Genomic DNA, 16,423 nt, shown 5'->3' with positions numbered 1-16,423 from the left:
TCTGGAACAAGATAAAAATGCTCTCTCTCACCACTCCTCTTCAACACAGTGTTGGAAGTTCAAGAAACAGCAATCAGACAAAAGAAATAAAAGGTATCCAAATTGGTAGGGAAGAGGTAAATTTATCATTTTATACAGATGGTAAAGATTCTGCGCAAAAGACTCCACACACAAACTACTAGAACTTATCAATGAATATAAAGACTCCACACAAAATCTACTAGAACTTATCAATGAATTCAGCAAGGTAGCAAAATGCAAGATTAACATATCAGTTGCATTTCTTTACACTATGATAAAATATCAGAAAGAGAAAGTAAAAAAAAAAAAAAAAAAACAATTGCATCAGAAAAATACCTAGGTATAAACCCACAAAGGAGGTGAAAGGCTTATATACTGAGAACTATAAAACATTCATAAAGGAAGCAGAAGATGATTCGAAGAAATGGAAAAATATTTAATGCTCTTGAACTGGAAGAATTCATATTGTTAAAATGGGCCATGCTACCCAAAACAACCTACAGATTTAATGTTATCCCTATCAAACTACCCATGACATTTTTATAAAACTAGAACAAATAATCATAAAATTTATATGGAATCATAAATGACCCAGAATTGCCAACAATCTTGAGGAAAAAGGACAAAGCAGGAAGCATAACCTTCCAAGACTTCAGACAATACAACAAGTCTATAGTAATCAAAACAGCATGGTATTGGCACAGAAACAGATATATGTATCAATGGAACAGAGTACAGAGCCCAGAAATAAACCCATACACCTACAGTCAATTAATCTTTGACAAAAGAGGCAAGAATATAAAATGGGAAAAAGTTCTTCAGCAAATGATGCTGGGAAAGTTGGAAAGCTGCATGTAAATCAATGAAGTTGTAGCACACTCTCACACTATACACAAAAAAAACTCAAAATGATTTAAAGACTTAAATATAAGACATGATACCATAAAACTCTAGAAGAGAACATAGGCAAAGCATTCTCTGACATAAATCATACCAATGTTTCCTTAGGTCATTCTCCCATGGCAGTAGAAATAAAAGCAAGGAGAAACAAATTCAGTTCAGTTCAGTCTCTCAGTCATGTCCAACTCTTTGCGACCCCATGAATCGCAGCACGCCAGGCCTCCCTGTCCATCACCAACTCCCAGAGTTTACTCAAACTCATGTCCATCGAGTCAGTGATGCCATCCAGAAACAAATTAGACCTAATCAAATATATAAGCTTTTGCACAACAAGAGAAATCATAAATAAAATGAAAAGATATCCTATGGACTAGGAGAAAATAATTGCAAACAATGCTACCGACAAGAAAATAATTTGCAATATACAAATAGCTCACACAACTCAGTGAGAAAAAAAGATACAACTCAATCAAAAAATAACAGAAGACATAAACTGACATTTCTCCAAAGAAGACATACAGATGGCCAATGGACACATGAAAGGATGCTCAACATTGCTACTTATCAGAGATGTGTAAGTCAAAACTACAATGAGGTAACACCTCACATGGGTCAGAATAGCCATCATTAAAATTATACAAGCAATAATTGCTGGAGAGGGTGTGGAGAAAAGAGAACACTCTTTAACTGTTGGTGGGAATGTAAGTTGGTACACACTATGAAGAACAATATAGAGGTTCCTCAAAACACTAAAACTAGAGTTGCCATGTGATCCAGCAATCCCTCTCCTGGGCACATATCTGGAGAAAACCATAATTCAAAGAGGTACATGTACCCAAAGTTCACAGCAGCACTATTTACAATAACTAAAACACAGAAGCAACCTAAGTGTCCATCGACAAATGAATGGGTAGAAAAGATGTGGTACATAAATATACAGTGAAATAGTACTCAGCTATATAAAAGAATGAAATAATGCCATTTGAACCAACATGGATGAACCTAGAGACCGTCATCTAAATGAAGTCAGTCATAAAAAGAAAGACAAATTCACATGATATCACTTATATGTGGAATACAAAATATGACACAGACTCAGAGACTCAGAGAACAGACTTGTGGTTGCCAAGGGCAAGTGGGGTGAGGGAGGGATGGACTGGGTGTTTGGGATTAGCAGATGCAAGCTATTATGTTTGGAATGGATAAACAATAATATCCTACTATAGAGCACAGAGAACTATATTCAATAACCTGTGATAAATAATAATGGAAAATAATATGAAAAAAGAATATATATGTATATATTCTTTACACATATATATGTACAAATGAATCACTTTGCTGTATACCAGAAGCTAATATAACATTGTAAATCAACTATGCTTCAATAAAAAGTAAGTTTTTTAAAAAGAGGTCTTCTGCTCTAAAAAAATATCTACAGTTCTATCAAGTAAATATTAAAGAAAAAATTACATCACTATATAGTACCACTCCCACCCCCCCCAAAAAAAAAAAACCATTGATTTTGAGCAAATATTGAACATCTGTAGCACTTTCAAGCTGTTCAAGCTAGATTTAGAAAAGGCAGAGGAACCAGAGATCCAATTGCCAACATCTGCTATATCATCGGAAAAGTAAGAGAGTTCCAGAAAAACATCTACTTCTGCTTTATTGACTATGCCAAAACCTTTGACTGGGTGGATCACAACAAACTGTGGAAAATTCTGAAAGAGATGGGAATACCAGACCACCTGACCTGCCTCCTGAGAAACCTGTATGCAGGTCAGGAAGCAACAGTTAGAACTGGACATGGAACAACAGACTGGTTCCAAACTGGAAAAGGAGTACATCAAGGCTGTATATTGCCACTCTGATTATTTAACTTTTATGCAGAGTACATCATGAGAAATGCTGGGCTGGATGAAGCACAAGCTGGAATCAAGATTGCCAGGAGAACTATCAGTAACCTCAGATATGCAGATGACACCACCCTTAATGTCAGAAAGCGAAGAATTAAAGAGCCTCTTGATGAAAGTGAAAGAGGAGACTGAAAAGTTAGCTTAAAACTTAACCCTCAGAAAACTAAGATCATGGCATCTGGTCCCATCACTTCATGGGAAATAGATGGGGAAACAATGGAAACAGCGAGAGACTTCATTTTGGGGGGCTCCAAGATCACTGCAGATGGTGATTGCAGCCATGAAATTAAAAGACACTTATCCCTTGGAAGAAAAGTTATAACCAACCCAGACAGCATATTAAAAAGCAGAGACATTACTTTGCCAACAAACGTCCACCTAGTCAAATGAGAGTTGGACTATAAAGAAAGCTGAGCGCTGAAGAATTGATGCTTTTGAATTGTGGTGTTGGAGAAGACTCTTGAGAGTCCCTTGAACCACAAGGAGATTTAACCAGTCCATCCTAAAGGAAATTAGTCCTGAATATTCATTGGAAGGACTGATGCTGAAACTGAAACTCCAACACTTCGGCCACCTGATGCAAAGAACTAACTCATTTGAAAAGACCCTGATGCTGGGCAAGATTGAAGCCAGGAGGAGAAGGGGATGACAAAGGATGAGATGGTTGGATGGCATCACAGACTCAATGGACATGAGTTTGAGTAAACTCCAGGAGTTGGTGATGGACAGGGAGGCCTGGCGTGCTGCAGTCTATGGGGTCGCAAAGAGTTGGACGTGACTGGGTGACTGAACAGAACTGAACTGTAGCACTTTATTGGTCAGTTGAGAATATAGTTCTTTTTAGGCAAAAACTAAATAACAGAAAATAAAATTTGTAGGAGAAACTACAAATGTAGCCCTCACTAAATTCTTTGAATTATATCTTCTTTTCCATACCATAGGGCTTCCCTGGTGTCTCAGATGGTAAAGAGTCTGCTCACAATGTGAGAGACCCAGGTTTGATTCCTGGGTAAGGAAGATCCCCTGGAGAAGGAAATGGCAACCCACTCCAGTATTTTTGTCTGGAAAATACCATGGATGGGGGAGGCTGGCGGGCTACATTCCATGGGGTCACAAAGGGTTGGACACAACTCAGTGAGTAACACTTTTTCCATATAATAAAATAAGGTTATCTTTGCTGTAGAACAGCTAGATAAACAATTTGGAACCTAATCAACTGAGATAGTACTCTGAAGAAAATTAAGCCAAAATAAATGAAATTATTAACAGGTACCAGAAGTGAGAAATGTTTCAATGTCTTTTATCACCCTTCACTTGTCAATCATTTTATCTTTTCTTTATGTTTTTCTTATGCTCTTTGACTGAATTACATAATGTTTTAACACATAAAATGTTGCCTGATTTTTCATTTTTTTCCTAACCTACAGCTCTTTTCTATTAGTATTTTTCAGACTTTATAGGTCACTTTGTTAACAGCAAAGTCAAGTATTTATACTCTCTATTTTCTTAGGCTTAAATCTGAAAGGTTGATCAGATGCAGATTCAAGTGTTTAGCATGTACACTTCATAGGCATGCCGTGTACATCGATCAGGAGGCATATACTGTCTGGTTGCTCCCTTTTTTGTGATATCAGCAGCTAGTAGTGATCATGTCAGATCCATTATTTCATTCAGGAGCTGAAAAATGATATTTTGTTTTTATTCCTTCAGTATTTATTAGTTGAAGTTCTTTGATAATGAGGAAATTCCCCCTCATCAATTTAGTTACCTGGAGAAAGAATTCATAAGGGAAAGGCAGAATAAATGTTTTATTCTTTTCTTTTTAAACAATTGTAAAAATAATGAGTTGGTCACTTAGCATCTTCCAAAGGTAATTAATGAGGGATTTTTTTTTTCACTGTTGTGAACTCTTGGATTTAAACGTTAATGCTGTCAATTAATTGTGGTTATTATGCTGACTGATGCTTTAATTATCTAATAGTCTGTGGGAGGCCTCTTTAAAGCTGGATCCTGAGTCCTGTTGACACACCTGCAGTTGCCCTGACAGCATCCTTGCTATTTAATCTGTAAACAGAGTAAAGACACTCTAACATGATTGTGTTCAGTTCCTGCTCTGCAGCTGCAATGGGCTGTATCTCAAAGCCGTGGGTGCAAAGGGAGCACACTGCTGCTTGCTTTATTTCTAGATAATTTTAGTGAAATTTAGGAAGTCTGTTCCTTTTTTAAAAAGATAAGATCTGTCATGGATTAACACTGATCCATATTGATGCTTGTAATTTGAATTAGTATTTTCTGTTTTGTTTCTGTTACTCATCTCTCCCAAGCTGAAAATCCTAGTTCTCAAAGACAATGGCTTAGGTGGCTTTACTCACCCTGCAATCCTAGCCATGATTGAGCAGACTGGACTGAAGACACTTCAGGTGAGTCATAATTAGACAGCTTAATTTCTTGGAAAAGGGCTCTGCCACGTTTTGATTCCTCTGTACATCCCGCTGGGTCTCAGGCTACTCATAAGCCAGGCTCAGTCATCCCACAATGACTCCTTTAAACTTAATTGGGACATGGAGTCCCTGGATTTTAGAATAAGCTTCAGCGGGGTGGGTGGAAATCACATTCGCTTTGTGTGCTATCACCCCTGGCATGGGCGACTCCTCTACGATTGTACCGGGGATGAAAAAGCCATTTCTGGACAAAAATTGCCACTAACTAGAGATTACACCAGAAAGGGGGAAAAACATTTCACAAATGTTCCTTGTTTAGATTGAGACTGGAGGCAGGAGAGCTTTTCTTTTTCTTTTTCAATATTTATATATCAATAAAGAACAGAACCACAGTATAGGCTATGTTACACAGAATAAGTGAATCAATCTAGAATTTATTCTCTATTCAGCAATTATCCATTAATATCTACCAGGCACTGTGTATGACTCTAGGGAGTCAAAGATTGCCAAATTTACTCACTACCTTTGGGTAAACAGAAAAGGCAGGCTGTTTGAATAATAAGCCATTTAAAACACAATGATATGAGTGAAAAGGTGACCGAAGCATAGAGAAAGGGGAGATTAATTCTAGACAGGAAAAGTTAAGAAAGGTGTTAATAGAGAAGCTGGTTAATATCTCAGGTGTAGGATTTCTTTACCTCATGGGAGGTGAGGCCTGATGGCAGGGTACAAGACACCATAAGGCTAAGAACCACCACACACACAGTATCAGATGAGGAGAGCGCAGCATTCTTCATGGGATAATTCAATCTGCATCTTAACAAAGTTGAAAGCAATGAATCTATGCCCCCCTTTGATCCCCTCATGCCCCAGAAAAGGAACAGAAGGGAGCATCCTGTGACGGCACAGAGGAGGCAGACAAGGTGGGGGTGGGGGCATAACAAAAGGAAAGGAGAAAAAAGAAAGACACCTAGGAAAGGATGCAAAACTGAAAACCCAAGTCACAAAGAAGCAGTGATTTGTTTTAAGGACAGGCCTGCTGGGATCACAGAGCAGGGACAGGTCGCGGCACCTTCAAGCCTCATTTCATAGCAGACACATTCCTCTCAGGAAGATAGGATCTCAAAGTAAACGCGTGTACAAACTGGATTATTCTGAACATCATTTTAATAAGAACATAAAACTTAGTAAAATGTAATGTTTTATGGGGGATTTGAACTTTTATCTTTTATTTTATTTTTTTTATTTTTTTGGGTTTTGTCATACATTGATATGAATCAGCCATGGAGTTACATGTATTCCCCATCCCGATCCCCCTCCCACCTCCCTCTCCACCTGATTCCTCTGGGTCTTCCCAGTGCACCAGGCCCGAGCACTTGTCTCATGCATCCAACCTGGGCTGGTGATCTGTTTCACTATAGATAATGTTCATGCTGTTCTCTCGAAACATCCCGCCCTCACCTTCTCCCACAGAGTCCAAAAGTCTGTTCTGTACATCTGTGTCTCTTTTTCTGTTTTGCATATAGGGTTATCATTACCATCTTTTCTAAATTCCATATATATGTGTTAGTATGCTGTAATGATCTTTATCTTTCTGGCTTACTTCACTCTGTATAATGGGCTCCAGTTTCATCCATCTCATTAGAACTGATTCAAATGAATTCTTTTTAATGGCTGAGTAATATTCCATGGTGTATATGTACCACAGCTTCCTTATCCATTCATCTGCTGATGGGCATCTAGGTTGCTTCCATGTCCTGGCTATTATAAACAGTGCTGCGATGAACATTGGGGTGCACATGTCTCTTTCAGATCTGGTTCTTCCTCAGTGTGTATGCCCAGAAGTGGGATTGCTGGGTCATATGGCAGTTCTATTTCCAGTTTTTTAAGGAATCTCCACACTGTTCTCCATAGTGGCTGTACTAGTTTGCATTCCCACCAACAGTGTAAGAGGGTTCCCTTTTCTCCACACCCTCTCCAGCATTTATTGCTTGTAGACTTTTGGATAGCAGCCATCCTGACTGGCGTGTAATGGTACCTCATTGTGGTTTTGATTTGCATTTCTCTGATAATGAGTGATGTTGAGCATCTTTTCATGTGTTTGTTAGCCATCTGTATGTCTTCTTGGAGAAATGTCTGTTTAGTTCTTTGGCCCATTTTTTGATTGGGTCATTTATTTTTCTGGAATTGAGCTGCAGGAGTTGCTTGTATAATTTTTGAGATTAATCCTTTGTCTGTTTGCTTCATTTGCTATTATTTTCTCCCAATCTGAGGGCTCTTTTCACCTTACTTATAGTTTCTTTTGTGTGCAAAAGCTTTTAAGTTTCATTAGGTCCCATTTGTTTAGTTTTGCTTTTATTTCCAATATTCTGGGAGGTGGGTCATAGAGGATCTTGCTGTGATTTATGTCGGAGAGTGTTTTGCCTATGTTCTCCTCTAGGAGTTTTATAGTTTCTGGTCTTACATTTAGATCTTTAATCCATTTTGAGTTTATTTTTGTGTATGGTGTTAGAAAGTGTTCTAGTTTCATTCTTTTACAAGTGGTTGACCAGTTTTCCCAGCACCACTTGTTAAAGAGGTTGTCTTTTTTCCATTGTATATCCTTGCCTCCTTTGTCAAAGATAAGGTGTCCATAGGTTCGTGGATTTATCTCTGGGCTTTCTATTCTGTTCCATTGATCTATATTTCTGTCTTTTGCCAGTACCATACTGTCTTGATGACTGTGGCTTTGTAGTAGAGTCTGAAGTCAGGCAGGTTGATTCCTCCAGTTCCATTCTTCTTTCTCAGGATTATTTTGGCTATTCGAGGTTTTTTGTATTTCCATACAAATTGTGAAATTATTTGTTCTAGTTCTGTGAAAAATACCGTTGGTAGCTTGATAGGGATTGCGTTGAATCTGTAGACTGCTTTGGGTAGTATAGCCATTTTGACAATATTGATTCTTCCAATCCATGAACACAGTATGTTTCTCCATTTGTTTGTGTCCTCTTTGATTTATTTCATCGGTGTTTTATAGTTTTCTATGTATAGGTCTTTTGTTTCTTTAGGTAGATATACTCCTAAGTATTTTATTCTTTTTGTTGCAATGGTGAATGGTATTGTTTCCTTAATTTCTCTTTCTGTTTTCTCATTGTTAGTGTACAGGAATGCAAGGGATTTCTGTGTGTTAATTTTATATCCTGCAACTTTACTATATTCATTGATTAGCTCTAGTAATTTTCTGGAAGAGTCTTTAGGGTTTTCTATGTAGAGGATCATGTCCTCTGCAAACAGCGAGAGTTTCACTTCTTCTTTTCCTATCTGGATTCCTTTTACTTCTTTTTCTGCTCTGATTGCTGTGGCCAAAACTTCCAAAACTATGTTGAATAGTAGTGGTGAGAGTGGGCACCCTTGTCTTGTTCCTGATTTCAGGGGAAATGCTTTCAATTTTTCACCATTGAGGGTGATGCTTGCTGAACTTTTATCTTTTAAAAATCTATCTATTGGGGTCTTCCCTGGTGGTGCAGTGGAATGCAGGGGACACAGGTTTGATCCCTGGTCTGGGAAGATTCCACAGGCCATGAAGCAGCTAAGCCCATGAGCCACAACTACTGAGCCTGCACTCTAAAGCCTGCGAGCCACAGCTACCGAGCCTGTGCACTGCAACTACTGAAGCCCATGTACCCCAGAGTTGGTGCTCTGCAACAAGAGACGCTGACCCAGAGGAGACAAAATAAATCAATTTATTGGTATTCATGATGTAAGATGTGAATATCATACAATAAATATCTGAAGTCTCCTCCACCTCTATTTTGATCTCCCTATCTTTGTTTCTCAGCCTTTTTTTTTTCTTTTTTATTTTTTTTCATTGATATGAATCAGCCATAGATTTACACGTATTCCCCATCCCAATCCCCCTGTTTCTCAGCCTTATTTGCTAAGACAATCCAAAAGATCTCTCTAATACCTGATGAGGTAGGGTTTATAGTTTGTTTACCTGCAGATATGCATTTTTCTCCCCATCTCCTGTTTGTATATGTGCAGATACCACTGATGTAAGGCAAAAAAGCAAAAACATACTTTTTGTATTTCTTATCAAACAGCCCATATGACTGTCAGGGTAACTGACACCACCTTGGCCCCGTGTGGCTCCTCCTGTCCTTCCCCTGACCTCACCCAGGACTGTACTGGCCAGTAAGTCACATCTCTGTTGTCAGGGCCTTAGTAGTTAAGAGAAGTTTTTTAATAATCATCATGACCAGGTGGTCTCCATGCTCTGCTAGTCCCCAAAGACAATGCTTAAGATGTTGGCTGAGGATAAGGTCATAAACTTGACTTAGGAAGGCACGTTCTGTTTCCGAGCACCAACCCCCACACCCTAAGTTAACTATAAAACCATCCCAGTGGCTCCTTGAAGGTGTGGGGAGCAGCTGCAAATGCTTCTGGGTCATTGTCCACCTGATCCCCATCCCACCTGGTAAGTTTGCTGTTGTTCAATCACTAAGTCATGTTGGACTCTTTTGCAACCCCAAGGACTATAGCCTCTGTCCATGGGATTTCCCAGGCAAGAAACTGGAGTGGGTTGTCATTTCCCTCTCCAGGGTATCTTTATGACCCAGGCATCAAACCCATGTCTCCTGTATTGGCAGGCAGATTCTTTACCACTGAACCACCAGGGAACTTCACCCTGTAAGTTACCCTGGAACAAACTTGATTATACAGAGTTGCCTGCCTTGTTTATCTGTCTCAAGATGCCTTCTCAGTTCACTTTTGGTTCCCTCCATACTCCAACACTGCCCACATTATGAGTTGATGTATGATACAGAGTGGATACAGTAAATATTTCAAATAAACCTTAAATAAAAAGTTCATTGGCAGCATGCCTGAGCCAAAGTTTACGTATATTCTGTTGTTGTTCAGTCATTAAGTTGTGTCTGACTCTTTGTGACCCCATGAACTGCAGCATGCCAAGCTTCCCTGTCCCTCACTATCTCCCTGAGTCTGCCCAAACTCATGACCAGTGATGCCATCCAACCATATCATCCTCTGTTGCCACCTTCTCTTGCCCTCAATCTTTCCCAGCATCAGAGTCTTTCCCAATGAGTTGGCTTTTGCATCAGGTTGCCAACGTATTGGAACTTCAGCTTCAGCACCAGTATGTGCTGAAACTTTTAAAAAACACACAAAATTGGAACAGAATCAAGCATCTTTACACCAGTGGGCCCAAACTGTTTGGCCTGTGTCTTTCTGGGACAGAAGAATGGAACCTGTGACCATCTCCAAGGCCTGTATCAGAATGGCTACCAACAAGGTCAAAAGGATAGCCTTTCGCCAAGTTGTGTTAATCAGAAGTAAACAGTTTTCTTTCCATCTGGGATTGATTTAACCTCTTTGTGATTTAGTTTTCTTATGTAAGAATAGCAATATTTACCAGCACCCAAAGTCTAGGAGGCTCTCTAATGTCAAAAGACGAAAAGAACTTTAAGAAATGGCTCATTCCACCTACTCAAGTGATAAAAATTATGACCTCAGATGCTTAAGTGACTTGTTCAGGGTTTCAAACTTCAATTTATGGGCTTGGTGAAGAATATTCCAATAAAGATTGGAATAGAATTCTCTAAAAAGACATATATATTTGTTTAAAGATATTTAATAACATTTCTTCTTAGAAAACATATGATAATACTGAAAGAATTTTCTATTAGTCTTCTAAGGTTGATAGCTTCAGAAACACAAGTGAGAAAATTAGAGGCAAAGACACATCCTTGATTTAGTATCTTAAGTATGCTTATGGCCTCAGTGCCCACGTTCTCACAAATGTGGTATATTGAAATTAATCCCCCAGGTGAGACCTTTGGGAAGTAATTAGGCCATAAAAAGAAAGCCCTTATATAAGTGTTCTTATTAAAAGTACCCTTTAAAAGAGGCCTGGAAGAGCTCCCTTGCCTCCCTCTGCTGTGTAAGGACATAGCCAGAAGTTGGCAGTCTGAAACCTGGAAGAGGTTACTAGACTCGACTATTCTGGCACCCCGATCTTGGACTTCCAGCTTCCAGAACTGTGAGCAATAAATTCTTGCTGCTTATAAACTCACAGTTTTTGGTATTTTTATTATAGCTGCCCAAATGGGCTAAGAGAAACATTGACAACATGCTTTAGTAAAGGGCAGAGTTTAATAGAGGATTCAAGCATGGGAGGATAAAATTTAATTCGTATGATGTGTTTTTGTTAGTAAAAGAAGAATTTCTATATGTAGAATACTGTACCTTTTTAATTTCAGATTTCAAATTACAAGGGTTACTCTGCTGGCTGAAGAGGGATTTCTTGAATCTCTCTATAATCCTTCTTTTCAAGTTGTGGTGCAAAGCTGGAGGAAGCTGCATAAAATGAGAAAATCATTATAAGCACCTCATTAACAATGCATAGCTGACTCTCAAGAAGCATTTGTGACGGTAACATTATTCATTCAATAGTAAAATTTAAAATTTTACTCCAAATAGCATGATTTGATATTACAATTTTTCAGTCTATAATCCAGAAAGAATATTTTACTGTGTTTTCTTTCAAAAGGTTACTTCTAATTATATTACTGATCTTTCATTTTATTGATGTTATTTTTCACAGCACTAAACTACCTATTAGTGCACATATAAGCTGAATTTTGTAAATAACAGACTTACAAGGAAAGATGCCTTCTATGAAAGAAGAAAGAGAGAAATGAACATGTATACATTAGGGCTCAGTCAGGATGAATTAGATTTAATAAGTAAGTAGTAGGAAGCCAGCATTTGGGGTAGAGAAAGGAAAGTATCATGAGAAGCACTTTTTAGATTGGTAATTCCCTACTGTTACCCACCAGAAGTTTCCACTTCCCTAATTCAAACACTACAAGGCAGTGTTGGTGCACAACATTTCAGCTGCTGCCCAGTGTGATTCTATCTGTCAAAGGGAAGGGCAGAGGTCTTTCCTGACATGCCTTATTGTCTGCTACAGCACAGTGGGTCCTTGAAAAGTGACTTACCCTGGTTCTGGCAACTAAATTGATATGCCTCTAGTTAACTTAGAATTGCTTTTACTACTTCTGATGGCTTGAATTGACTTTCATAAAACCTTTCATGCATAAGTTAATAGTCAACTTCAGATTCATATATGGGGCATCACAAGGGACAGTATCCTATCTTTAAAGTTTTCATGAAGAATTAAAATTTTTGTGCAGAATAACTCATGCATAGTTTAACTGCAGATGACATAAGTACAGTTAAATATACATATATATTCTAATACTAAGAATGAAATGACTAATACCTATAATTTATATGTGCCAGGCACTATTGTTACTCTTTCGTGGGCATTAGCCCACTTTTTTTCTTGAAAATAAACTTATAAATCAGGAACTATTCTATAGGTAAGTAAGTCAGACTTTATATAACACCCAAGATACTTTCTGAGTCTCCCAGCTCTACTTTTGCTTGAGAGAAAACACCACCACCACTAGCATTACATTAGTATAACACTTTACAAACACTTCACATACTGTATTTCCCTTATCTTATAGTCCCATAGGCTACCTGAATGATGAAACTGAGTTTAGAAGAGAGAATGATTCCCTCAACATCACAAGTCTAAAAGTGTGGTTTTTGTTTGTTTTTATCATACCAAAGTAACAGAAGAAAAAAATAAAATCTTGCATATTTACATAGTAGGTTTTCTCAAACATAATATATGGATTCTTTCTGAGGAACTATATCCTCTAGTGTCTCCAAAAATACATTGGCAGACCATCAGTAGTGAAAGGGTAACAGGCAGGAAGGCCAGGGGTCTCCAAATGGAGGAAATAGGCTGCAAGTGTCGGATACTTTTCTCTTAAAATTCTGTGTTGCCATGACAATACCTGGTTCCACCTGAACTTAACTTTTTTCAAACCTTGAGACTACCAATGTGTTTTTCTTATGCTTTTCTTAAGCTATGTTAATGTATTATGTATTTGCTTTGGAATTTGCCTTTCTTCAAAATGGTTCCACCTAAGACTAATAACCTTTTTTTCTTTTCTCAAACCTTGGGCTGATAATAACTCAACAAGCCAGTATTCATATCAATTGTTTCATGGCCGGGGGATGACACATCTCATGCCATCCTATCTCAAAAATGCATATTGTGGGAGAGGGGCCTGGTGAAACCCCCTCAGCCTCGAGGTGTCTCTTTTATCTGATTAATAGCTCTCTAACAGACATAAGACATCTGGCTAAATACTATCAGGGGGCACTCTTTCTGCCCCCTTCTGATATCTGTGTCAGAAGCTTTCTCCATCTCTTTTATACTTTAATAAAACTTTATTACAGAAAAGCTCTGAGCAATCAAGCCTCGTCACTAGCCCTGGATTGAACTCCTCTCTTCTGGAGGCCAAGAATCCCGGCGTCTTTCACAGCTCAGCAACAACTTTTCATCTTGGGGGCTCATCTGGGATCTTCAGCACAGGGTAAGAACACTCAGAGCTCTAGCCTCTCTGCTTTCTCAGCATACACATTTTCTGCTTTACTTTACTAACTCTATGGTGTGCTTGTGTGTTTGATTGCTTACAAGAGACACATGTGTGACCCAAGGGCTGTGTTCTAATCTGTGGTTCTGAGGTGACCTCATACAGCTTATGGCAGGAAGCCTTTCGGGGGATTATACCGACCTGCTAATGTCAAGATGCACTCAATGTCTCCTTTGGGTAACGGCCAGAGATGGACTGAACTCTCCCTTCTTGGTCAAGCTCTCTGGTCTCTTTGACCATTTCATAACTTCTTGGGAATTAGAACTACTAATCTGTTGGATCATAGATTTTCAAGGGACTTGTATCTATACTGTTACTGTGCACTGTTATTTAGGTCCCAAACTTAGACTGTTAGTCAGGAAGTGACTAGCCTCGCTAGAAGTCAAAAGCTAGATGGAGTTCTAGCTCCAAGAGCATCTCTCGGGTTAAAGGCTACTCAGACAGGAAGTACAGCAGGCTTCTTCCTTTGGTAACACTAGGTCTCGGTGGACCAGAGGAGGCTCTCGGTGACTTTTTTCCCCAACTCCTTAGATATTCTTTCTGTGGAATCTGTGGGAATACTGGTGTGGTGATGCTCGGCAGGAACATATTGGTTTTACATTTGCACTGGTCTTACTGTAGTCAGAAATATACTCAGGGTTGTGCACAGGCATTCAGGAAACAAATGTTTCCCCCAGTGGTCTTAGCTTGGGAGGCATTCTGGAAGGTTACACTGATAGCACCCCGGGTGCCATCAGAGGCAAGCAAGGATTTAACGGTGAGGAGCCTGACATTAGTCTGGGATGCCAACAGGTCTGCCCCTGGTGCATCTCCACCCTGCCTCGGTAGTAGAGCTGGGAGGGATGAGTAAGGTGCCTGCGTCGGTAAGGGACAGACTACGTCTGATCAGGGAAGGAAAACTTAAGTGTAAAGTCTGTCTACACCCCCATCTAGAGCAGGGAGGGATGCTTCTGGTAGAAAGATGGCACTGGTCACTTTTTTCCCCTCTTACAGATGGGTGCTAACAATTCCAGCCTCACTCCTTTGAGCTGTATCCTGAAAAACTGGGATAGAATTGATTCCCAGAGCTTAAAGAAGACATGCCTGATCTTCCTATGTGATACTGCATGGCCACAGTATCCACTGGATGATGGCAAATGGTGGCTGGTTGGAGGGTTTCTTAGTTAGAAAACAAGGGAAATGGGTAGAAGTAGCATATGTGTTGCTTTTTTTCTCTTCGCAAGACATGCGGGACTTATGTCCAAAGGGTATAGATTTGGGCATGAAAACTTCCAACTCCCTCCTGTCCTCCTACTTTGCCCCCATACCTGGGGCTCCAAACTGAGCAAACTGAAAGTCAGGGAACTCCCCTAGGAAAGCTTGCCTTGGTCTCAGTAAAAACCCAAACTGAGATTCAAACTGCCCACGTACAGGTCTAAACAACCCTTGTCTCAGTACAACCTCAGACTACTCTGGTTTCAATACAAACTCAGACAATCGAAGTAAGAGAAGCTCAGACAGCCAAAACTAAGGGTGAAATACAGGATGAGATGTAGGACAGGAGACAAAGAGATAAAGAAAAGCAGGTTTCTCCAACCTATCCCTAGGATCATATGCACTGAACAACCAGAGAGGCTGAGGAACAATCTCACAAGCTGTTGCCTCTTCATGAAGCACCCACCAGGAGAAATAATCAATCTATGAGAGTTAATAGTTCTTTTCTTATCAAGAAATACAAAGAATCAAGGAAGATCTGGGAGACTATTTAGATGACCCAGAAAAATATATTAGAGCCTTTAAGAGTACTACTCTGTTTTATGACCTTACTTGGAGAGATGTGATGTATATCTTGGGACAAATACTAACTCCTGACTCAAAAACTTGAGTTTTGGGGAAAGCTGTTGTCTATGGAGATGAATGACTTGGTAATGAATCAGTAGGGAAGAGGGAGCATGAGAAAGCCATTCTCCCCACTGGGAATTAGGTGGTCCCACCTATAGAACAAGACTTGGACAATAACACAGCTAAAGGAAGATGGGATCAGAGTCATTTTGTCAGATGTATTCTTGAAGGACTCGAGCAAGCACATGCTAAGACTTTAAACTATGCCAAACTGGCAAACATAGAACAGGAAGAGAAAGAAGCTCCTGGTAAATTCCTAGATAGACTGAGGGAAGCCCTTTGCAGATTCACTGAGATTGATCCCAAAAGTGAAGAAAAGAGATTTCTCAATCAGCTCCAGATATCTGCTGTAAGCTATTAAAACAGGCGTATGAACCAAATCAGTCTTTAGATAATCTGTTGCAACTGGCTCAGACAGTCTATTAAGGCAGGGAATATGAAGAAGAGAAAGAAAGGCAGAGAAAGGCAAAGCAACAGGCAGAAGCCCTTGTACCGGCTGTCAGAACCGTTCTTAAAACAGTCTGAGAAAAATGCCCAGAGGGACCCAGGTGAAAAAGGATGGGCTTGCTATTACTCTGGAAAGGAGGGGCACCTCAAGCAGGATTGCCCTCAGGCATCTAAGCCGCTCCGGGCTCCATTTCCTGTCTGCAAGGGACCACACTGGAGGAGAGACTGCCGCTGGAGGCGTAGGTTTCAGGGGTCAGACTCTCAAGACAATCAGGACTGAAGGTGCCTGGGGGTCCCCACA

At 39.6% G+C, this 16,423-nt stretch overlaps 1 protein-coding gene across 2 annotated transcripts in view; it reads right to left on the bottom strand.

The window, feature by feature from the left end:
• NEK10 (NIMA related kinase 10) overlaps nt 1–16,423 on the bottom strand; it is a 290,181-nt gene that overhangs the window by 28,524 nt on the left and 245,234 nt on the right. For both annotated transcript variants that reach the window (XM_043443207.1, XM_043443206.1), the window contains exon 32: nt 11,525–11,635. In XM_043443207.1, coding sequence (XP_043299142.1) covers nt 11,525–11,635 — 111 coding nt within the window. The remainder of the gene's footprint in view (nt 1–11,524; nt 11,636–16,423) is intronic.

Source organism: Cervus canadensis, chromosome 22 (assembly GCF_019320065.1).
Source record: "Cervus canadensis isolate Bull #8, Minnesota chromosome 22, ASM1932006v1, whole genome shotgun sequence".
Lineage (NCBI taxonomy): Eukaryota > Metazoa > Chordata > Mammalia > Artiodactyla > Cervidae > Cervus > Cervus canadensis.
This window is presented reverse-complemented; position numbering and strand designations above follow the sequence as displayed.